The sequence below is a fragment of the Botryllus schlosseri genome, chromosome 7 (assembly GCF_051294905.1).
Source record: "Botryllus schlosseri isolate E-star chromosome 7, Bs_hap1, whole genome shotgun sequence".
NCBI lineage: Eukaryota > Metazoa > Chordata > Ascidiacea > Stolidobranchia > Styelidae > Botryllus > Botryllus schlosseri.
In genome coordinates, this window is record NC_137242.1 from 15,709,437 (window position 1) to 15,734,427 (window position 24,991).

The following is a 24,991-nucleotide window of genomic DNA, read 5'->3' on the forward strand; positions in this document are numbered from 1 at the left end:
ATGTCCATTTCGCGGGGCCCCAATCTCCGCTTTCAGTATCCATCCGATATGTCGCGCGTGTCTATAAAGGTTAATGACCGAAAGCTCCGCTCCCCGCTTCCTCCGCTATCTCCGTCTTTTAGGAATTGGCATTTTTGGCTCTCTCCGCTGTTTCCGCGTTTTAGGTTCCATTCTCCGCTGTCTCCGCTGCCTCCGCTTCTCCGTCTTTTAGGGATGCCCGTAGTGAGCAAGATGCCCCACAAAAGATACTTATGTTTGATGATTGGTGTACAATCGAATGATAATTTTTATGATGCCGCACAATTCGAAAGCGACAAATTTGATTTTTTTTGCGCTGTGGACTTCGTTTCATTAATTTTCGTTGAATAATCATGCAGTATATCAATGCATATGTATCGAATAGGCCTTTTGCAGGACTTCGATCACGTGACTAGATACGCATAGCAACAACAAATTGGTTAGCAAGCTACTTTCTCGCGCACCTGCTTCAGTGCTAAATATCGCATAGTGAACTGTTGATTTCTGGTTGTAAACGTTTCGGAAATTTGTTGTAGAAGTCATCAGAGATTCACCTATGCGAGATGTCAATCCTGTACAAAGCATTTAGAATGATATCGTCAGAATTACGCAGAAATCCATCGGTAACGTAGTCGTATTACGGTACTCAACTCTGATCATATGTACTTAAATTTATGCATTTGAAGTAAAGCGATTGGCTTATATTCTGGTAGGAGTATTTGTTAGTTCAAGCAGTACTATTTGTCTGTTGTGGAGCCTGATTTTGGATGGAAGATATGGCTGAAGCAGCCGGGACCCGCAAGGATCAGGATATACTGTCTGCTGGTTTGGGTGCTGGCGTGCTGCTATAAAACAAATGTCGCTGAACACATCGGAAGTATCTTTTGGGAGAACCTGCCGTCAAGACTAAGCAAATCAGTGCACTTTATTGTTGCCTTATACAATGCCAATTTTATTACCACTACTTCGCAGCTGCGATTGAAGTGGATTTGGCAAATCACACTCGATTTTGATGAATAGTTGATGTCAATATGTGCGATATTTAGCGAACTAAGGGAAGTAACTATCATTTTACTCTTAGAGCAGCTCAAACGCAGTGACAAGATCGGTCATCCTATACCCAGACGTGGTCAACCTGGTCATTGTTGGGAACCGAGTAGAAGTAATGCCTTAATTTATACTCCAGTACAAGTAGCACTAATTACTTCCAGGACATGTCCAAAGTACTTCAAGTGGAAGTAGAAATGAATTTCTGAAAAGCGGTCAAGAAATTCGTTACATGAAGTAGATTTGGTTGAGGGTCACTTAGTTTTAGAAATTGATGCCATGTGACAACTGTAAACATTGCATGTTGCATCTTCTTGATCAACGCAAAAGGGTGATGACACCACAAATAAGTGCAATTTTCAAAAATTAATTTAGTTACCGTGGTACTGGGGCTATTTTGCCCTGTTGTTATGACAACCTCACGCTTGAAGGGGATGCAATCATGCGCCAAAGCAACTTTCTAGTTGACAAAATCCCAAACCTGACAAAAAAGTACTACCTAAAAAGTGTCAAGTAGAAGTGGAAGTAGCCTAAACTCATATTGACGCTAGTACTCAGGTAAAATAGTACGGTACTTCGTTGCTGACCCCCTCTATGTATTGGCTCAACCAACTCAGAAACATCCTCTAAAGACGACTAACATTGTTTCTTTCGCATTGACATTGTAATATTCTGAACTTATGATATTCATTGAATTTACAAATAAACTTGCAAAGAAGATCGATTTATTAATTTTTGTGCATTCGATACCCAGAGCATAAGAAATAGTTGAAGAAAAATGGATGTTAACCTTATCAAGTTCAATAACTGCCGAGACGGTTATGCCTATGTATTTTCCACTACCTCCATAGCCACTTGTCTAGACATATTCATAGCATCCACGGAAGAGCGCTTGTCTTGCTGTACACAAATGAAATATCATTTTCAAAGCAGACATCAAAATCGGGAAAGAAGTTCAGGACAGTTAGTCAGTGGTCAGATCATCTGCTGACATTTTCTGTTGGCATGAAACCACGCTGCCTTCCACCGCATGACCAAATTTTATGTGGTGATAATAATTGGCTCCAGGCTGAATTCTTGACGAGGGCCTCATCAATTTCTTAGTTGCCTATGTTCGGCTCTCTTGGGATAATCCATCAGATCATTAATCCGTATGCATGTGGTATAGCCGTATGTCTTGACACTCAAAATATTTGCACTGTGCCATAGAATGAAGTAATCCAATCCAGGCAATCAATCAAGCAATCCAGGCCCCGGGACAGTTTGTTTCACCCTCAATTGGAGCTGATGATATTTTCCTTCGGGTAGTGGCACTTGGCAGCATGACAGAATGATCAATAACTTGTAATATAGGTGTAGAGGTCTAAATATTTTGAATTGTTCAACTGCGAAGTCATACAATAGCTTAGGATATTATATATATATATGGTTTGTAGCACATTGCATGAATTCATAACACATCAACGTACTGGCACTGGCAGTCATTGTCTCTTAGGCTTAAAAATAGCAGTATCCTATATATATTGCGATCGATATCAATCATCAAAATGCTGCAATGATTACCAACTACCGCTACAATACAACTATAGTATACTATCCACACCTAACTTAATGCTGCAATAAATATCACGCAGTCAATGTCCTGCAATGTCGAATTTTGTGTCATAAAATCATAGTTGACTACCAAATAACGGCTACAATGTCGATCATCTTGACGCAAGGAGTTTACATAGTTCATGAATCAAAGACATCCAACATATTTGAATCTTTGCGCATCTCCATGACACTTGCGAACGTTTACAGCCCGAAAACGATAATTACTGTATCCGAAATACGGCTACGTTAACGAGGGATTTCTGCGTAATTCTGACGATATCATTCTATGTGCTTTGTACAGGATTGACATCTAGCATAGGTAAATCTCTGATGACTTCTACAACAAATTTCCGAAACGTTTACAACCAGAAATCAACAGTACACTATGCGATATTTAGCACTGAAGCAGGTGCGCGAGAAAGTAGCTTGCTAACCAATTTGTTGTTGCTATGCGTATCTAGTCACGTGATCGAAGTCCTGCAAAAGGCCTATTCATGTGTGGAACCATGGAAAATGAACACATCTTGTCTGTGGATTTTTACCGTGGTCATCAAGATTACTTGGCAAGGGCAAATTTTTCCTGCAATTTAGTAATCTAGTGATTTTTTCGCCAATCTAGTGTTTTTTCACGACATAATCTTGTGTTTTTCCGGGAACGTAGAGTGGCAACACTGGTAGTGAAGTGATAGCTGCGATAGCTTAGTATATCCACGGGGCCGCTTTTGATGTTTACATAGATATTACTAACATACCTAGGTTATTTATCTTAATCTATTGCTTACTCTACATTCGTTATTCTTAGTTATTTCGATATTATTACCCTGGTGGTGGCATCTTCACTCTGGTGGTGGTATTGTTGTGCTGCTGTCCTGTGGGGCAAACTTGTAATGAATCGTAAGTTTCGTGTTTACTATATAGAAGAAGAATCGGCTGTTCTTCGTGTTCGGTATACCGGTGCTCCCCATGACCATGAGCTGGCAGACCTACAGTATAAATTTAAATACAGTGGCTGTGTTCTTGATAGCTATACCAGTATGGTATCTTGAGCGTCTTTAAAAAAAGCCGTTGCAAAGACCTAGTGAAGGTGCAGCAAGTAGCAACAGCAACTAAAGCATGGAAGTATCAAGATTTCGGATCTACACCATTGCTATTTACCATGTGCATGAGAAACTTGACACTAGCAGCTGGTTTATATACGGTGGTACTACTACCATGCACGTCATTCGAATGAAGAACTATCACCAAATACAAGATTACCAAGCATTGTGCGGGGACCATAGGATACCTGCGGGTACAATTTTGACATTGACAACAAAATTCTGACAGCTGCTAATGATCAGGACCTGCTAGTCTGCCCTATATCGCCGCTACCCTACAGTATATTCTTCCGAACAAATTTATTCGATCTGTTTAGTATGTAGACAACTCTGCATATTGTAACATGCGGCTCTAAAATTATACAGATCTCTACTGTAATAGTCGGTTGTAGACTATAGGCCTCTGTGTCACCACATTCACATATCAATCTTGCAAAAAATGCATCAGAAGAGGCACGATATATTCACTTGCCACTGCTGCCTAAATGCTGATTGGTCCAACAAAATCGAATTAGTACCATAAGGGCAGTGTTAGTCTACAATAAGGACAGTGTATGCACAATGTGATCAGTCGAGACTTTCTGTGGTTCATGTTCCCTGCTTTGTGAGTAATTCATTATTCACATATCGTTACTGAATTGAAAATAATCCATACAAATCTATATTTTAATATAGGCCTACTGGAAGGGGTAGATGTTTTCTGTTATAAGATATAACGAGATAAATCTATTAGAATTCAGAACATTGTCTTTTTTCAAAATAATAACGGTTCAAAGCCATTCAAAGGGATCTATAAGGGCCGCTAAAATATCAGAACCTTAACTCAATTTTTTGCAATTATCAGTCTATAGTTTCTTGCCAAGTTCAATATAGGCTATAATTGATTTATGTTGATAGAAAACATACTCAGCACTTGCTCATTCCATCCTGCGGAAGGTGAAAGGTTTAAATCGGAGAAATTCGGTTCATATTATACCAATCGAATTTGGTCATGAATAATCTCAATTTCATAGCAATGTGTTGAAGCGAATCCAAAAACCAATTTTGACTAGTCAATATCAAGTAGATAAAATGAATATTTCAGCATGAAATTCCTGTTTAAGTAGAAGTAGTACAGAAACAAAAATACTTGTGTAAGTGAAACAAGTAGACATAACCAGCTTGAAAAGGTGAAGAGAAAAGAATACAACTACTCAAGTAGGTTAAACAATTTGATAAGACTTACTTTTGAACTATGGAACAGTAGAAGCACATTTTTACTGATGTCCTTTAGCTTTTAGGGGCGGTAAGCTGAAAAGGGGGCCATGTGTCAAAATGTTTGGGATCCACTATAGTTTTTATTTGCTTGAAAATCAGCGATTAGGATGTACTTCTCTATAACTTTGATACTTTGAATTGTCAAGGTCTAACTAATCAACAGGGATGCACGGAAGAGATGGATATATTGAGAGCAAGCTCCAGTGGTCAATTAACAGCATCATTCATGGTGATTCGTACGCTTCATGCGGACTTCCGATAAGAAAACTGAATGCTGCTTGCCTGCTATTATCACATCACTGGTGGCGTTGCTTGGACCTGCTTGTTGCTGTATTTGTCTATACAACGGAAACATCCAACCACTCAAATCAGAGAGACTCGTCTTATTCCTCTTTATGCTTATTTCTAACCAAGGTCAGTGGAAATTGAGACTTTTTGGGAAGCACATGAAGTTGTAAGTAACTTCGAAAGGTATAAAATTCCGAGGGATCTGCCCTCAGTAGGCTTATGATACCAATCAATACCAGACAATTATGCTTTCCTAGAGGATGTGGTAGAGTGGCCATCATTTGTTTCAGTCTCTCCCACCTACCAGCAAGAAAATCTTTGAAGACTTTGTGTTAATGTCATTTAAGTCAACTGTAAGAAGGCTGGACTGTGATAGCTTTTTTCAAATGTTTTTTCTTTGATTACAGTCTTCTAATGATATACCTGTGCCAATGCAGTGATGTACTGATAATCTGATATCAATTGTTGAAGTGTAAGGCATTCCTTTGAGCATAAGCGCAAACTTACGCAGCCAAAATGTTTAAACTACCGGATTGGATATTGTTTTCATTTGTATGCATTCATTTGCATTCGTATAGTGTTTGCAATAAGCCTAACATGCTTTGCCTCCTTTCTCTCCTTGGTGACGATCTCGTTTAGTAGCTTATATGCCTGTTAGCGATTGTTTGATTCATCCTGGTTGAAGACTAACATCGCGAATCTGAATAACATCGAATTAGCGCAATTAATCTGCCTTGTTAGGACACCACGATCAAAAGGATGTGTGTTAGGCTCCAGATATCAAAAAATAAGACAGGTCTGTATCACCCGTAATTGGTGCCATTACAGACTGATGTAACTTAGGAATATGGAATCCACTGATCTTGCATTAAACCAGGATCTATCTTCAAGATTGACTCATTCCATTATAATTTAGCAAATTTTCTGACATTTCTAATGCATACCCTCAGAATTGTCCAATATTTACAAATGTTGTTCTTTTTTGAATTCTGGGTACATTAAAAAAAAATTAGATTGAAAAATTTCGAGCGGTTAAAAAGATAATGAGATTCAAAATTCTCATGTCACTATGTGGCGCTGCATACAAAAATCTTTAAAATCCATATTTTTTGCTGTAACTCAAAGCAAAAAAAGCTTTGCACTGCTGCCCACCACAACTACTATTATGACCAATTACGCAACGCAAAGATAAATTTTTTTGTGATTTCCATGAAGAATAGGCCTAGAGATTAATTTGAAAATCCAACTTTTTATCAATCATACTGCATCAAAGTACATTTTGCAATAATTGTATTTTGTGTAAACGGAATCCTACATGGATTTTCAAGTCTGCTCCCCCCCCCCCCAATTTTGTTTCGTCCGTAACTTTTTTTGCTTCGAGTTTAGAGCAAAAATGTTGGTTTTATTCAATTCCTTGGCCTCACAATGTATAATTAGACATTTTAATTGATTCTCCACCATCATTACAGCAAAAAATTTGGATTTTAAAGATTTTTGCATGTAGCGCCACCTACTGACATGAGAATTTTGAATCTAATTATCTTTTGAACTGCTGGAAATTTTTCAATCTAATTTTTTTAATGTACCCAGAATTCAAAAAAGAACATTTGTAAATATTGGACAATTCCGAGGGTATGCATTACAGCCCTTGTTAAGTTATAATGTAATCAGCCGATTGCCAACTTTGGTTGATATATTTAGAATTATTATTGCTTGACAATACCATTACTTTTGAATATCTTTTAATCGAACACTTATTATTTTACAGGTGATTGGATTATTTTGTTGCTTGACAATACTCTTTCCTTTTGCTGTCGTATCACTCTTTATATGGGTGCCGCTGCAATTTTTACGTCCAAGATCATATTGCTATTATTCCGCTTGGCATGCCTGTCAATCCGATACTGATGGCGCCAGCATCGACTATCAACGATACTCTGGAAAAAGGAACTTTTCAAATTTTGGATGCAACCTGCCGGAAACTATAAAATCCCTACATGAAAAAACATTTACTGTCATCACTGGAAACGTATGCTTGATGCCCGAATTTCTTGCAAAAATGAACAATGTTAGCAATACTGTGGAAAGAGCAGAAAAAATGGCCCGGTTACTCTGTAGACAGCATTCGACCTTGGAGGGAGTTTCCAGCCCATCTTTAGAATTTTCAAAAGACAAAGAGTTGGATGCGGAACTTCCGGTAAAAGACAACTCTGATTCCTCATATGGTAGTGAAGGTAAATGTTCCTGTTTGTAGAGAAATTTATGACTCGTACTGACCTCTTGAAACCTTGCTGTTGAGCTGGAGGTTTCAGCTTGTCTTATCCCTTGTTTGAGATCATTTCCTGTCATACAATTCGACTTAGAAGCATCATCCTTGCAACAATGGACAGTGATCAATTTATTAATCACTGAATAATTTTTTAGTTCCATGCCATACTACATACAAATTTCCTTACCATGGCAACATTCTTCGAAACAATACCATATTTGATACATTTTCCTTATTTTTATAGGTACTCAATATCTCTGTGTTCTACTTCTGATGTGTGGAAGTCCCACATGTTTAAACCAGTTTATACCATTTAAACCAGTGATTCTTGAAGTGGGGGGACGGGGGAGGGAGAGCATGCCGTGGATGTCATATTTTGTGATGCTATTGTTGATCCAGACATTGTTCTTTCCATTCTCTACTAGTTCCTCACGATTACCCCTGACGAGTGTCAGCCGAAAATATTCGGGTTCATTTCAATATGAATATAGGCTACTATTCAATGGTGGGCCTATATATATTCCTAATTATATTACAATTTAAAATGTCCTAATTGTGTCGTACCAGCCGTACACCGGTGCTAGATTGTGACTGATACCCAATACCCATTACCCAGCCTTGCACCGATGACAGCCACACCTAATCAATTGAATTATTCCCTTGCCGAACACCAGCTTCTGCTTGAGATAAATTGTTTGTACCGTGAAGAAGTGTCACATTATCGTTGTAGGCCTACATGATTATTTCTGGCAAATTATTTAACCGAAAAAATGTACCTCCCAGTCTCATAATTTTTGCTCTCATAGTCTGAATTTAATATGTGAGAGCTCTCTCAACAGTCATAACCGTCCATGCCATCAAACTATGTGTTGGGTAGAAAACATGGTTGCTCTTTTTAATATATTTTGAAATGGCGATAAGGAGGGCGTAACATTTTTCACCATCAAGTGGTGGTGGTGTTGGGATCAAGTCACTACCGTCGGCTCACGAGTCATCTGGAGTCGTTGACCATTTTGGCTCGAGTCAAGTCAAGCCAATCGATTGTCGAAGGTGACTCGAGTCATTTGGAGTCAAGTCAAGTCACTCATTTTTCAAAGGTGACTCGAGTAGAGTAGAGTCACGCGTCAAGTCAAATTTAATTTTCGGAGTGTGGGTGATGACTTGTGCAAGTTTTTGTTCCACTAAAATCGGGAGAAAGCTGTATTTAATTTTAACAAACGTTGCATTTAAACAAACGTTGCATTTAAACAAACGTTGCATTTAAACTAACAAAAACAATGACATCAGTAGGCCTAAGCTTGTGCTGGAGGAAGAAGCAATACTTTACTTTGATAAGGAAAGGACGTGGTTTATTTTTGTCCTCGATATTTTGTGGCATATTCACCGACTCATGATATACATGCACACGATCTGTGCATATCATGAGTGTGTGATGTGCATATGCCGCTGGAAAGGACGTTGCAGATATAGCCTTTTACGGCTAAGTCGTGCAACCTATCCCAGTAATGCATGAGCGGCAAGCGGGGAAGTCATGGATACCAGTGTTTTTAGTCGGGTCTTTCGTCTGATCCGGCCAGGGATCGAACCCTTGACCTACCGATCAATTAGCCGGACGCTTAAACCGTTACGCTATCTTGTCGGTGTATCAAATAACATGGTACAAGAAAACTTCGACATCTCAGTTTGCGAAATGATTGATTTTCGTCCTCAAACTCATCTAATACTGTATTCAAATTGTTTTTGTATTATATATTTGCAGTAATTTCACCCGAAGCAAAGGCAATATCGAACTCTTTTCCGGCAGAAAGTGACTTCTTGTGTTTGCAGGAAGTCTTCGATCAAAGCGCAGCCTCTGCTTTATTGAATGTGTTGGGCTCCAAGTACGTAAGTCCCTAATATTTGCATGAATGTATAGTCGTTTGGGTAATTCCAAAACATACACAGTCGAATTCAGACAATCCGTTTATTCGCTGAATTCGGACACTAGTCCACAATTCCTTTCGTCATGTTATGATACTATAAACAGTAATGAGAAAGGTTTCCCAGAGCGCCGAATCTCGAAAATGACTTCTATTATTGGGGCAAGTTTTTGCAACTTTTACAAGTTTTTTGACAACTTTCGGCAGCTTCCTAGATACTCAGAAGTTGTGTAGTGTGGTGTTTTAAGCTTGTTGGAGGAATCTTATTTTGCAACTTTTTGCAAAAAGTTGCATGAAAAATCGAAAATAAATGCTGCAACTTTTTGCAAGTCTTTTTCGATTTATTATGCAACTAGCTTTTTACTGAAAATATTTGACACTATATGTAAATAGATCGCTTGATTATTGCACTGTCGTTTAGATTTGAGGTCCTTTCTGATTCTACGTACATTCAGGCTAGACCGCTGAAAATTATATTTTCAGGCTATTGGTTTTGTATAACTCGCCAATATTGAGCTTTGCTACAGTGCCTTGGATAAGGAACGATTCGAGTATCTCAAACCCTAATAATTACAAGCAACTTGCTCATGAATGCAACTTTTTACTGCAACTTTTGTGAAAAATAAGTGCAACTTGCCACGGATTTGACTGCAACAAAATCTTGCCCTTCATATTACTAATTAGTGTTGTACATTTGTATATCTGAAAGGTTTTTAGTTTGCTCATAAGCAACAGCGAATTTTGCGAACTATATAGTGGTCACTTGTATCGAACAGCACAAATAGCTAGCACGGTTGTGCTGATGATGAAATTATGGGACGCATAAGTGTATAACCTCGATTTTTACAGCATAAAAGCGAAGTCTATCATAACATACCCCGATTTGGCGTCTATGCATCACTCAGATATAATAAGCTTTGCTGTAAAAGTAATCGAATAAGGATTGGTCATTAATGTTGGTTTATTTGATATCTAGATCCGATATCAATATCAATAGATGTACGATACTGCAGTTCATATACCGATGTTATACTAATGAATTTTCTGCTTGAAGGTAAAAATTTTGGGGTCCCCGCTGAAAAAAATGTATTAAACTAAACAGCTGTTTTTAAACGGTGGGCCATGGTCCTTAGCTACCCCTAGTGGGGAATTACCTCCGGTTGGGAACCATTTCATTATTGAATCTTTCCCATTCAAGTTGTCATTATTACCATAGAATTTAGTTAACTAGCAGATGATCAGCAACATCTCAATTCTTCCGAACAGGTATCCGCATATTATCTATGATGTTACGTGGCCCTTGCAAAGTGGTCGGATAAAGTTACTCAACAGTGGCCTGTGCATTGCCAGCAAGTTTCCATTTTTGAACATTGCTTTCAAATCCTTCCCGTGCGGGTACCGTGAAGATCAACTTGCTTGTAAAGGACTTCTCATGACAAAGGTTTTGTGTTTGCATGACATTTTTTGCTATGGTAGATGGTCATGGCGAGTGCTTTAGACAATTACTAAGCATTCATTAATAGCTATAAACAGCCTATGCCTGAGAAGACCATAACACCGTTGCCATTCTAATGGTTATCACTGGATCGTAGTTCATATAAGGGAAACGGGATGGAATAGATGTGCTAACGAAGCTGAGAGCTGTTGACAGTCAATGTTGCCCTGCACCAACTGTATCGATATTCAAACTTGACAAACCCTTTATGTCCTGTTGATAATTTAAGAATTTAATACTAATCCAACTGGACATGATGAGGTAAGCGGTAAGCCATCAGAAGTCGCAGATTACCAATGAAAATCACAACCCCCTTACCCAGGTGGTGGGATTGGTACAAGGTATTCGCTACCATATAAATAGTATTTCCGGTATGCTTCACAGCGGAGTCTTGTAAATATTGGAGGGTATCCTTTTTCATTATGACGCTGACAAAATTGTTTTCCCTTCATACTTTGCTCGAAATTTCATGTCAATCTACACACCGATTAATATCATATAAACAAGGGAAATGCCAAACCCAGAAGGCATGAATTGGCACTGGTTGAACAGGACTTAGAAAGTCTCCTGTGGAATGCAGCTGTTGATATATTGTAGCCTACATAGTTCTGGGAACCCGACATAATTGATATTGTGTCAAGTATTCCAACGCCATTCATTGTGGTGCCATGCTCATTACTTGAAAAAAATTGTCTCTCCGTGCTTGAATCAGTAAGCCCAGTTCAAAAATAACTTGAAAAAAAAAATTTTACTGGCTACTTGACATATTTGTTATGTTACCTAAAAAAATGCTACACACCAATTGCTCAATTGCAACTCGTGGAAGCCAAATAATTAAAATATAAAATTTTGGATTTAGGCCTATTTGATAAAAATTTAACAGTTTACCCCATGAAATTGTTGGGTTGTCTGAAAAAAACGTTACAAAACAAATTTGGCACAATTCCATCCTGTAGAATCAAAGTCATGGCATTCATTCAAGAATCAATCATGGTATTTACGATAGGTAATGATCAATAATAAATAATAGAAGAATTGGCCACCGTAAATACCATTTTTTTCACATCCAAAATTTTGCAATCCAATTACTTTACTTCTACGGGCTGGAATTGAGCCAAATTTGTTGTGCAATTTTTTTTTCAGCAAACTTCCTTAGCTAATAGCCACAAAAATCTGACGGATCTTACGGATGAGCAGAGTGACAAATGTTATAATTCTCCCCTGTCGGTAGGAAGAAAAATGCCGGAATGAACTGGAATGGCGACTTCATTAGTTGAATGATTGAATGCTGAGCTCACGCCAACCAAAAGAAGATCAATGTCATTTACACTTTTTCAAAACCATCTGATATAATTACCTACGTCATGTAAGATAGCGTGAATAATTTTGGTCCTCGGAATAACGGACATCAATTAAATTGATGTAGTAAACTCCTCATGTCTGTATGCACCCTCGCTGTTTTCTGATTATGATCACAGTAACTCTGGAAGCAACAAAATGAATTACTGTTTGCTAATGTAGTCAATTTTGTATATTATGAAAGATTTTATTTAACCAGATCAATCTTGGCGAATCAGGAGATGGTAGGTGTCATGTTGGCTATCTAGCAACAACTCATCTGCAAGCCATCAGTCATTCCAAAGCTTCTGAAGTACGTTGCAAGCAACTTTACCTGATCCAGGATTGGCTCGATCAATTTCAACAAAGGTTGGTATAATAATGCTCATCCTATATCATAAATTTCTTATGTCTTTGCCTGTCTACGTGTGAAATATTAGAGAATGGTTCATGACAGTGCTCCAGAGTCCAGTACGAATGTGAATTGACTTTGCGGCACTGATAGCACACAATTAACGATATAGAGCTATAAAATTTGTTTAGCCATTTCAAACCTTGTTTTATCACCTGCCATGCTTTTAAGAAGAATCATTCAAGAGCTACATTGCCACAAAGAAATTACTACTACATGTCAAATTGGACCGTACTTTAAGTTGGTAGCTCAGGAATCATAATGAGCAATATCGGTTTGGTATAAAATTACCAATGACCATAAGATAAGGTGTCAAAGATTTGGCAAGATTATGACTAAGAAAACAGAAAAATGTCATCAACCTATGTAATGGCCCTGTTCAGCCCCGGGTTCTGCCGAGTGGTGACTTTTTTGTATCGGCATCACCTTCCGTCCATATCCGTATTTATCTGATATTCTATTCCCCTACGTTGTTGTGCTCACAGCGTCTTAACAATAGAAAGTCCAGAGAATGACTCGACCAAGGACCAATCCTAGGAAGAGAATGGAAAGAGCAAGGAAGATTTTTAGAACACTGGCATTAGACTGAAGGAGATGGCAGATTGAGAGACCGTACTTGGTCGTTTTGACATACTAATATCTGTTCATTACATCGCATCAGACGTTGCGTGTCTTGAGCAGGTAAAATTAATAGAACCGTCTATTATGCCACACTCGGGAATGTGGATTCCTTAATTTTTGTTATATATATATATACACATAATCTTGTTTACCGTATCATGTCGCGGCGCCCCGAGCTCTCCAATCGGCACACCGGTTGAGAACCTTTGATGTGGTAGATCAATTTATTCAGTATAAACCAGTGGTTCTCAAACTGGGGGGTGCACCCCTTATGGGGCTCGAAGTTGCGGTAAACTGAAATTTTAGCTAGGTTTAACTCTAATTCGTAGTTATTGCTCGCTCTGTGTATTGTCCGAATTGCATGTTTGAGAATCCTCTCATCAGCAGTCATAACTAGGGCTGGGAAAAATCGAGTAACTGAGTGATTCGATTCTGAATCATGTAAAATGCTTCGAGTCGAGTCGAGTAATCGAGTATCACCCATTATGACGTCATAACAGAGTATAATATGCCGAAGTTCAAATATGTACCGTTTATGTGACCAAAAATGATATAATGCCTGTTATCCATTACATTAAAGATACTTTGATATTTTTTCGACCACGCCGATTTCATTGCGCTAGGTGACAATGTTGTGGGATGATCATGAGTTCGGAAATGTGCTATTTCCAGTAACGTTCGTAACTTTGTACTATATGTTTCGTATGCTACGATGCAGCCAATCACTGTTTCAAGGCATCAACAGCGAAAATTAGTATCTAAACTATAATTCTCGTTGATAAATTACCTTTCAGGGGCAAGGAGGGTATAATTGCAGTACTCGAAAAAATCGTCTTTTACTACTCGACTCGAATCATCCAAATTAATACTCGATCCAGATTCGAGTACTCGAATCATTGTGCCCAGCCCTAGTCATAACCTTCCATGCAATCAAACTATCTGTCGGTATAGCTATAACATACTGGTAGCATTTTGTGATATGATAAGGGGGCGTGAAATTTTTCACTATCAAAAAGGGGGTGTCAAGATATCTCATTTACAGGCCATTAAAAACCTGTGTAATTTCACATTTGTATGAGTAGGAAAAACTTTTATCATCATGTTTTTTTAGTCGTCCTTATCGTCCGCATGCTAATTTCACGTTTCATTTGGAATTTCTCAGTTGTCGCGGAACGATCGCCTGGCTTTCAGACCTATAAAGGAGGACAAATTGTGAAGACGGATAACATTTTTGATCTCTTGAAAAAGGCGGACTAACACTCCTAAAGGAGGGCGTATGGTTACCCTAGCACAGGGGTGGCCAAGCTTTTCGGTCAAAGGGTCACATGAGAATTGCGAACTATTGCGCGCGCCACTTGAATGTTGTTAACCTTTTTGTAGTCATCTGATAGGATCGGATTAGGGAACGGTAAAAAGAGAACTATGCTTCAAAAGAGAAAATAGTTATGTCCTGGAAACTCTGGAAACATATATTAGCTGCCCGAAGTGCAGAATTCTTTTAAAGTTAAGGAATGAATTTGGTCAATAATATTGGTTGAATATATATTTTGGGTCGCCTCTGTATACTGCTAGGTTCATTTGGCCAGGACATGATTAACCGGCACTCGGACATAACAATATAGAAGATCTCGGTGAATATGCTTCTATTATTTTGTGCAAAGGTTTCATCGCCGACAATCTTTCTGTGGGTGCAGACGCGAAGTCGCATGTTGAATGACACGTTCTCTCAAAATTTCGAATATAGTTAAACTCAATTCCTTAAATTAGGCGTATTTTTCACTTTAGGGAGAGGGCACCAATAATGAAAGTAAGAAATCGACAGTGACAATAATCCGCGCGAAGTGCCAAAAAATGTCGAGTCAAATAAATCTGCCACGAAATATTCTACTTTATGGTTACATACGGAGATCTACGATAATTGTGGATGGCCTCTGACTACGCCAATATGTCGGATCTGATATTTTAGTCATCAACATCCCAAAGTTTGCGGTCAGCGCAATCAAATATTCGGTTGGTCTTGTAAGTTCACAAGAAATTTTCTGGGTAATTTATTATTGATATATTTTAACTAATTTCGATAATTGCCTCGTGGGCAATGTTCCCTCTGATTTTTGACGAGTCTGCGCACATTCACCATCACACTGCGCAGACCCTTGGACAACAGTGCGTAACAACTAAAAAAAAGGTTATCACTTCGGTTTTTTTTGCTCAAGTTTGATTTTCTGTGCGCAGAGACCGTGTCAGCACTGCGCACGTGCGCAGCTTAGAGGGAACATTGCTTGTGGGCCATTCGAAACCTCGCGGGCCACGCGTTGGCCCCCCTGCCCTAGCAGATACCCAATTATTCGAGCATTTCTGACGCATCACAGCAAAATGAGCAGTCTGCATAACGTTTTTGTGTATTCGTGACCATGCAAAACTGTGTTATAATAGGCACCAACACCAAGGTTTTCGTTCTAGATATATTGTAAATCCTATTGTACGGACTTATGGTAGTTGTGATTTATTGACGTGTCATCCGGCAATTTCTTTTTTGCAGAAATCAGAAATCGAATGATGTAGTGATGTTCGACATCATTTGCGGTGACTTCAACTTTGACCCAGAGTCGCATTTTGAGCAGAATGAAAGAAATTGTGATTTCAATAGGACATACAAGTAGGCTGAAGTGGTTTTTATTTCGTTCAATATCTCGAGCTACGTTGCTATCCAAGGGATCCTTGCATTGATGATTCCGGTCAACAACACAATTGGGTGATTGGTACAGAACTGAAAGCTAAACACCTTCATGACTACGCTATAAATTCTGCTAATGGACTGCAGAGGTATGTCAGTGTTTTGAAATTCCATTCAATAATAACCAGCTTCAACTCGTGTCTCAACTGCCAGATTAGGACTTTTTTTGCTGCATACTCTTCGATTTATATGCATGTATGGCCATTGGCCAACCCCGTTAACACTTTGACTGCCAACAATCCTAAATATAGGATTTTACTCAATGCCATAAACTGCCAGCGATCCTATATTTAGGATATTTTTGAAATGAGTAAAGTCCGGAATTGGTTTTATCCCCGAATTACGGCTGTATGCGAGGCTACTGAATAGGCTTGTTGTCATAAACCCTCATTTTCGTTGCCGGAAGTATTTTTTTTAAATCACATTTGCATACAATAGGTCAACCTTTTTTTGGTTTGACCACTAGGTGGCTTTTCATAAAATGAGCAGCCAAAAAATTGAATTATTTTTATAATTCCTGGATGTTGAAAAAATTTTTTTTTTTCATAAGTTGCGCAAGGTTTGCACTTATCAGCATGCCCGATTCCAGCCAAATATCCAACTAGTCGAAAATTCATTGTTCGCTGGCGTTTACTGGCAATTTCCATAATAGGCCTTGGCAGCTAAAGTGTTAAAAGGATGTTAATCCAATTTCCATTTACAATTGTTAGTACTTCTTCGATAGTAGGTAGAGATTGAAAAGTGTTCACCATGATCACCAATAAATGTTTCCCATGAACACGAACAATAATTTATAAACGTCTTTGGAGAGACGGATATTAGGGTTGGGTGGGGTATTAAGGTTGGGGAAAGGGGGATATTAGGGCTGGGGAGGGGGATGTTAGGCTTAGGGGAAATTAGGGTTATGGGAGGGGTATATTAGGGTTGTGGGAAAGGGAGATTGTAGGTGGGTTAGGGTCAAAGTTGGGGTTAGGATATCCCAAGATTAGGGTTGGGGAATATTAGGGTTATGGGAGAGGGGGATATGAGGGTTGGGGTTGGGGTTACGGTATCCCAAGATTAGGGTTGGATATCATGACCCTCACCCCAACCCTAATATCCACCTCTCCCCCAACCGTAATCTTGGGATACTCCAACTTTAACTCTAACCCATCTCCAATCCCCCTTTCCCCCAATCTTAATATATCCCCTCCCACAACCCTAATATACCCCTTTCCCCCAACCGTAATCTTAGGATACCCTAACCCCAACCCCAACTTTGACCCTAACCCAATCCAATCCCTCCAATCTCTCTTTCCCCCAACCCTAATATCCCCTTTCCCCCAACCCTAATATCCCCCTCGCACAACCCTAATATACCCCTTTCCCCCACCCGGATCTTGGGATACCCTACCCCAACTTTGACCATAACCGACCTTCAATCTCCCTTCCCCCAACCCTAATATCCGTCTCTCCAAAGGCAGAAAAAAAACAACGATTTATTTCGACGTTTATAAATTTTTGTTTGGGTTCATGGGAAACATTTATTGGTGATCATGGTGAACACTTTTCGATCCCTACGTACTATCGAAGAAGTGCCCAATTGATGGTCAAGTCTATTGTTACGGAACTTTGGAAGCCACAACCAGACATGGGGTGATTACTTCATGAATGTAATCGATTGCGATTACGATTACTTCTGAATCACGCGATTACGATTACGATTACAGTAAAATGAGAAAGTAGTCGATTACGATTACGATTACGTTGGAAAAGTAATCACGATTACTCACGAATACATTTATTTTGCTTCTTGGAACTAATCTTGGGATGATATACTGAAGGCTATAAGGCAGCGGGTCAGGAACCTTTTTCGACCGAAGAGCCATGCTATGGTGGGTAGATCGGAAGCGCGAGCCGGCGCGACAGCAACTTAAATTTGAGGATTTTTAAAAGGGGGTACGAGCCCCTTACCCTGGATACCCCACTGTCTTGACCTCTCAAAGACATCTTCATGCTGCCACGAGAATAATTATCCTGGCCGTCATGAAAATTTATCAACAAGTTGCGGCAACATTGATAAAGTAAATAGAAAATTAAACATTTGTCAAAGAGCCATATCTTACACCCAAAAGAGCCATAGGTTCCCGACCGCTGCTATAAGAATTGCGTTGAAAAGGCCTAATAAAGGCTTAATAAATAATGCGCCGTTTGCTTGTTACGCCAGAATGTACTCATTGCCCAACTTTATAGGGGATGATTTATCTCATCCAACGATTTGCATTCTTGCCAGGTCCGTAACTGCCGCACCCCAAACTTCCCTACAGGGTGGTGAGCGCGCTCGAATGGGACTCAAAAGTATTTGGTAAAACCAACATAAATTATAAGAGTATTTTCGTGAGATTTGATTGACTTGAAATTTTTTTCGGGCTCCGCGATTTGAATGTCTCTTGATAGCTTGATTATAAAATTCATACCTCTCACCCCCATGAAAAAGTACGCATAATTTACAGGAATAGGCATTTCGGTGCCGGTCATTACTGCGCCACGACATACCAAAAGACAAATGCAGTTTCGGCCAACATGCGACTCAGAGAAGGTTATTACTAAAGAAAGACCTTGGCCAAAACTTTGAGCATGTGTCCATTGTCAATAGCCGCGCTGGGTTTGCGTGACTAATAGTCCTATCCTTATGATCTGAGCCCACAATACAAATGCCCCCAGGGCCAGCCACAGAGGAATAAAGACATGGCAATTATGTGTGTGTGTTGTGTGCGTTTCACGAAAGTTTTTCTTTTAGTCTGCTACGATTAGGTGTTTACAATATCTTTTGATTATATAACAGATCAGAGGTCACAAATTAGCAACATACAATAAAGTTATTACAACAACATACCAGATGTTATAATTATGAATCACGTGCCCTCAGCTCCACAGGTAAATCGGAATATCGGTGGCTGAGAGAGGATTAAAAATGAAAAGTACTATAATGCAATTACTAATATTATTTACGATAATTCAGTCTGCAACTTGAAGATGAACCACCTTATTGGGACCCAAGACCAGCGTTTGAGTGAGGGATGAATTGCTGTTTTGGTCCTCATTCTAGCTACTACTGACGCTAACGTTGCATATTAGGGTTACCATACGTCCTCCTTTAGCAGGATTTGTCCTCCTTTTTCAGGTTTTTGAAAATGTCCCCCAAGGACGCCTAAATGTCCTCCTTTTTGAGATTTAGTCCTCTTGTTGGATAATTTTGGGTAAATATAGGGTAATAGGGCAAATTTCGATTGACAAACAGTAAATCAGCACTGAAGTAAGTAACGCTCCGGCCGCTATTGCGGGAGCTGAGCCGGAAAGTCACACTTTTCTTTAGTCAGCTGACCACGAAGTGGGAAAAATTTACCATTTTTTTCAAGATTTTTTTCCTGTATTCAAAGTTTGACAATTTTGAAAAAGTGTCCTCCTTTCTCGATTCCAAAATATGGTAACCCTTATATAAGCGGATGGCTATGGCGGCAGGTAATGAATTGCAAAATAACGATTGACGCCTGTTCAAAGTATAGAGTCATCTGAGAATAAGATAAAGTGAACAGAAAAGTCTTCCTTCTACTTCATACAGATACTGCAAGCTGCCGTTACGAGATACGGCCAAGAATGGTTCGGTTATGATATATAGCAGCAGCTGTTGATTTTTAATGCTTCGTTGTGGAAATCGTAATGTTTTATTTGGCTAGTACAAAATTTCAAATCTTTGCCCGGTGTACGTACGTACTACAGCATAGGCCTGCTGCTCGCCAAACACCAACAGACAAACTGCGTTTAACTATAAGCATAACCTTTAACCAAACATCAATACATAACTTACCATTTGCAACTAGGCAGAATGGTAACCAGATATATCGCATGGCTGGTGTTCTTACAATCACACTACAATGTACGTTGAATATCTATTTACAATGTGTGGTGTGGATAGTGCTTACGCAATCATGAGCCAAGCTAATATTTCTGAGGTAATAATGAGCAGTGGTGTTCGTAAAGCAGGCGTTTGTGCCATCATTAACCTGGTATAATATATTTTCCTTGTTCATGAATGTTGAGTTTATGTCATAGTACTTGTGCGGATAAAAAGTAATCGCTCTTTCACAAACAAATCGATTAGAAATGGGAAGTAGTCGATTACGATTACGATTACTTCGGATTTTTTTCGAATGCAATCGATTGCGATTACGATTACTTGAAAATGCTGTAATCGTCGTAATGGATTAAGATTACTAATCGCGATTACCCCATGTCTGGCCGCAACCAGGTATAGTAAAATTCTCCATTTAGTAAGCTGGAAATATTTTCTCGGGTGGTACATGAAAGTTCAAATTGTTGTGGCAGAAAATGATCACAGTGCATGCTCCCTAAATTCTCTTGCGTGTACCCTGTACACCTGTTTGAAAACCCCTGGATTCGAGCCTATGCACCACTGGCATCAGTACATTTGGTACATGTGATTTGTCATCGATTATGATGATTGCGGATTCCTAAGTAATCCTAATCGCTTTTACATAGGTCAAGTAATTGATTTCTTTGTAGAAGAACGATTAATCGACTTCATAGGACTATGGCATCAACTGAACATAAAGGAATAGCAAGTTGTATCAAGTTATTGACGGTAGAAACGTTTAAAATGCATTGCTCGATATTACATCACAAGTATTAGATATATAGGTTTTCCATCATGCTGTAAGTATCGCATCGCATTATCCACATCGCGTAGTTCAGTCGCATAGTTGGTAGATCTTCAATGTAATGGTATCACTGAGAATACCACCATGTTGCAGAGAGAGCCTGTCGATTTGAAATTTTTTCACTGTCAAATATAACATGGCGGTTTCATTATCAACTCATTAGAAATCAGTGGTTGCTGAAGATTATGCGCACTTGCGCAGGCTATAACCTGCCTGATAGGTCGCAATATCCGTTTACTGTGGATTGTATTAGTAGATAAACATATTATACATGCAATAAACTAGAAAAAGCAACTGTAAATTGTAGGTACATACGTGTATTAAACTACGAGAAGAAAGTTTGTCATGGCCGAATTTCGTATTCTTTTACGCATTCGCTCCTATCGTGATACTGGAAGTGGGCGTTAATTGTCATTTCACAAATGTTCACTCAAAATTTGAATCTGCCGTCAGCCGCCTGCTTATCAACGATGTTGGCATGGGTTGAAGATAGCGACAAGATAGCTTAATGGTGAAGCGTCCGGCTGCTTGATCGGTAGGTCATGGGCTCAATCCCTGATCAATAACACTGGTATCCCTGCTTGGCACTGAGCATTACAGGGACAGCATGAAAGGGTGTTGCACTGTTGCAAGACTTTGAATGCCTCTACCAGTTGGAATTTAGCCATGATTGTTATGCGTCGTTAATTTAGGTAACTTGACAATTTCATGGGGCAGCCAGTAAAATTTGAGAATTTTTTTGAATAATTCATAATGAATTAGAAATTTTCTAATTGTAAAAGCATCTCGATTACTGGTTGGAATGGATGCAAATTTGGTGTTCATCGTTTTTAAGGCAACCTGACGATTTAATTGCCTTGCACGCAAGATTTATTTAGCAGCCCTATTAAACATGAATAATAATAGATGTATGCCCATGCCTACTAAGTTTTCTTCTATGCTTTTACAGAATGCTAGTTTCGGAGCTGCAGAGGCCACGATATGTAGCATCAACCTTGCCTACAAACAGCGAGAACACGCAGCCATTAAACGGAAAAAGAAGGATTGACTATATTCTCTATAAGGAATGCAACAATAAGAAAATGGTATAAATATACAGCGTCCTATTCCTATTCAATAATGATGCACAACTAAATCACACAAAATTACATGTTTTATCATTGTTGCTCTTTATTGTGCCTCTCACTTTTATTCCATATGACTAAATCTGACAGACAAATTTATCATAATTTCGATCTTTTAAGCAACAATGTTCACACTGTAGGCCAGAATCCCAATAAATTTTGACAATAATAAGGGATAGTTTTTGAATAATTTTTCGTTTTAGATTAAAAAATTTTCAGTTTACATCATTGCATCCAAGGTTTTAATTCAACCATGACTATTGATTCTCTTTTATATTTCAAGTAGTATTTGGTATGTTCCAATTCTCTACTAGTTGCTGACGATTACCCCTGACGAGTGTCAGCCGAAAATATTCGGGTTCATTTCAATATGAATATACTATTCAATTAAACATAAAATATGTGCGTAAACTTGAAATTGGTAAGTTTATGTATCAGTTCCATTGCGGTAACTGCCCTAAAAATTTCAATATCTTCTTTACCTCGGAATCAAAAGCGCACAAGTGCACACCCGTGCGTCCTCGTCGTCCAACCATCGTATGGTTGTCACCGCTCTATCGAATATGCCGGACCTGATTTGTGGAACAGTATCTCTCAGGCTATTCGACAGTCATTGAGCATGTCCATTTCCAAGCCCAGATACAAGCAATATTTTACTGAATAAATACTACCCTCAAGTTTACCAGACCACTCCTGACATATTGATATCGCCTTATTTCATCACATGCCAACTCATTTTAGTCGCTTGTCCTTTTGTATTAGTTTATTTTACTCTTCATTCAGTGTGTATGCCTCCTCTTTGCACCACTTTGCTATCTTTTCGTTGTATGCAAATTGTCCCGTGGTGTTTTGAAGTGATAAAAATTCTTAATAAACTGAACTGAAGTAGCTTTTTCCAAGGAAGTGAAAAAGCAAGTTTTCTAGGCTTAGTTTAATGTAAAAAAAATAAAAACTATGAAGTAGAAGTAGTCATAACTAGAAGTGGTTGTGCAAGTAGGCAAAAATGGCGTCGGTAATTGAAAAAGTAGAAAAACTGACTATTTCTGTGTTCCAGGTCATCAAAGACTACAAGTTCATCACAGGATTTGCAGCTCTGACTGATCATATTCCAGTTGCCATGTCTTTTTCATCGCAAGATTAGCTTATGCTCAGTGGTTTACATCTATATTTCCTTGTTGATCTGTTGTTAATATCATACTCACTCGACGATATTTTTCATTCTATCACGACATGTTCTTAACGTACGCAAAAAAAAACGTTCCCTTGATATGTGTAACACTATTTATCAAAATGTAATGAAATTTTAGTTTTTCTCGGTATTTTTTATTGTTTTCCGCTAATTTTGAGGCGCGGATTTTAAAATTGTCATTAATACATCAACACCCGACTCACTATGCTATCACAGCCTCTCAGACAGCATACGCCTCGTAATAGAAACAATCTAGCAGAGATGAGGCATTGTTTACGGCAGTTTTGTTTGGAGTGCACGCATGTAGAATTTACTACCTGGGTGCAGTATTGTAGGGTTACCACGCGTCCCTCTTTTCGGCGATTCGACCTCCCTTACAGCTTTTAAAGCTAAGATAATGGACAGATTCGAGTGGAAATGGCGCTGAATAGGAAATTCGTGGTTCGACTTTGAGACTGTATTTGGAGTTGAGCCGGAAAGTTGACTTATTTCATTTATTTTTTTAGTCAAACAACCACAATATCGTGGTAACTTTACCTATATTTCCGGATTTTACTCCAATATTAAACGTGAAAATTTTGTAAAAGTGTACTCCTTTCGCAATTCCAAAATATGGTAACCCTAACAGAAGCGAAAACGCCAATGCGAAACCGTTATATGGAGGAGACCTAGAGAATATATTAGTGACCAGATGTGGTCAAAGTAGTCAAGAAAGCTACTCAAGTAGAAGTAGCGAGGCACTAATCTACTCAAGTACGAGTATAAGTACTTCTTTCATAAGCAACCTAAAACTACTTGAAGTAGAATTTGCTGGCTTTAAATCTACTCTAGTAAGTAAGTAGTTTTGAAAAGAGCTTCATGTAGGCTACAATCCCTATTGATGCATCCCAGAAGGTATAGATTTCCGACAGCATGAGCATTCGACTGCATCATGAGATGCAAATGATAGTTTTGCTATGGAAATGACCAAATGAGATACTAATCTTTTGTTTACTCGAACATCCCGTTTTAGAAAACGTCATGGCATGTTCCCTCACGCAAATTATGGCCTTTAGTTTAGTGGAAGAGCAATACGGAGAAGTTGTATGGACACGATGTTAACACTTTGCGCGATTCGTGTACGATGATAAAAAATATGGCGTAACGTAAAAATGCCATAGTGTAATTGAATTTTAGGAAAATAGACTGCAATGCTACACTTGCTTTTAAACTTAAACATGTATGTTCTCCAGACAAAAGAACTGAAACCAATTAGAACTCTAAGTAACGATACTGCGAATTGAACGAGAAATACCTATACTACATCAGAAAAGCAGAAATGTATTTTATGTCTTTTGTTGAGACAGTTTTAACGGTGGTCTGCTAAATAGATCTAACGCTCAGAAAGTCGATCAGGGCCCACTTCTCCAGATTAGAACACGGCATGGGCTGCTAGATTACAATAAGATGGGTAAATGCTAGATGGCAAAACGGTATAGTTTCAAACGTTATGATGGGCCATATTTACTGTGACGAAATATGTCATGGGCGACAATGCGGTGCAATGCAACCTGTAATCTAAATAATATTCACTTTCGTGAAAACATATTTGTAATTCTATATCGGAAGAGCTTCTTGGAGGTACAGAACTTCAATATACAATTAAATAGTATATTCATATTGAAATGAACCCGAATATTTTCGGCTGACACTCGTCAGGGGTAATCGTCTATATCAGTGGGCGGTATGAAATTGACCAAGATTTCTATATGTTCTCGAAGGCCTAGAGCTACAATCCTGGTATCAGATTGTATAACTCTGAACGTTACATCGAATGCACGCAATAACTTTTCCCTGGCTATTGTACTTAGAGAGATAATTGGCATATTT

At 38.8% G+C, this 24,991-nt stretch overlaps 1 protein-coding gene across 4 annotated transcripts; it reads left to right on the forward strand.

Moving 5' to 3' along the window:
- The first annotated feature begins 2,908 nt into the window (after positions 1-2,908).
- On the forward strand, positions 2,909-23,324 carry LOC145442457 (sphingomyelin phosphodiesterase 5-like). Of its 4 annotated transcripts, none has more exons than XM_080320373.1 (10): positions 2,909-3,070; positions 5,179-5,429; positions 7,072-7,537; positions 9,332-9,452; positions 10,758-10,932; positions 12,545-12,693; positions 15,897-16,013; positions 16,070-16,180; positions 21,759-21,894; positions 22,988-23,324. In XM_080320373.1, exons 1-10 carry the CDS (start codon positions 2,992-2,994, stop codon positions 23,072-23,074), a joined length of 1,692 nt encoding a protein of 563 aa, XP_080176499.1. In that variant the 5' UTR covers positions 2,909-2,991; the 3' UTR covers positions 23,075-23,324. The 4 variants fall into 4 exon arrangements, with proteins under 4 accessions (XP_080176499.1, XP_080176500.1, XP_080176501.1 ...); XM_080320374.1 differs by lacking the exon at positions 2,909-3,070 and adding an exon at positions 3,376-3,555; XM_080320372.1 differs by lacking the exon at positions 2,909-3,070 and adding an exon at positions 3,599-3,952.
- Positions 23,325-24,991: the final 1,667 nt, after the last annotated feature.

Excerpts from the sequence above, each read along its gene's own strand:
- LOC145442457 (XM_080320372.1), top strand. The coding sequence starts at position 3,775 with ATGGAAGTATCAAGATTTCGGATCTACACCATTGCTATTTACCATGTG. Across the intron at positions 9,453-10,757 it reads TTGAATGTGTTGGGCTCCAA|GTATCCGCATATTATCTATG; the intron begins GTACGTAAGTCC and ends TCTTCCGAACAG. Across the intron at positions 12,694-15,896 it reads CTCGATCAATTTCAACAAAG|AAATCAGAAATCGAATGATG; the intron begins GTTGGTATAATA and ends TCTTTTTTGCAG.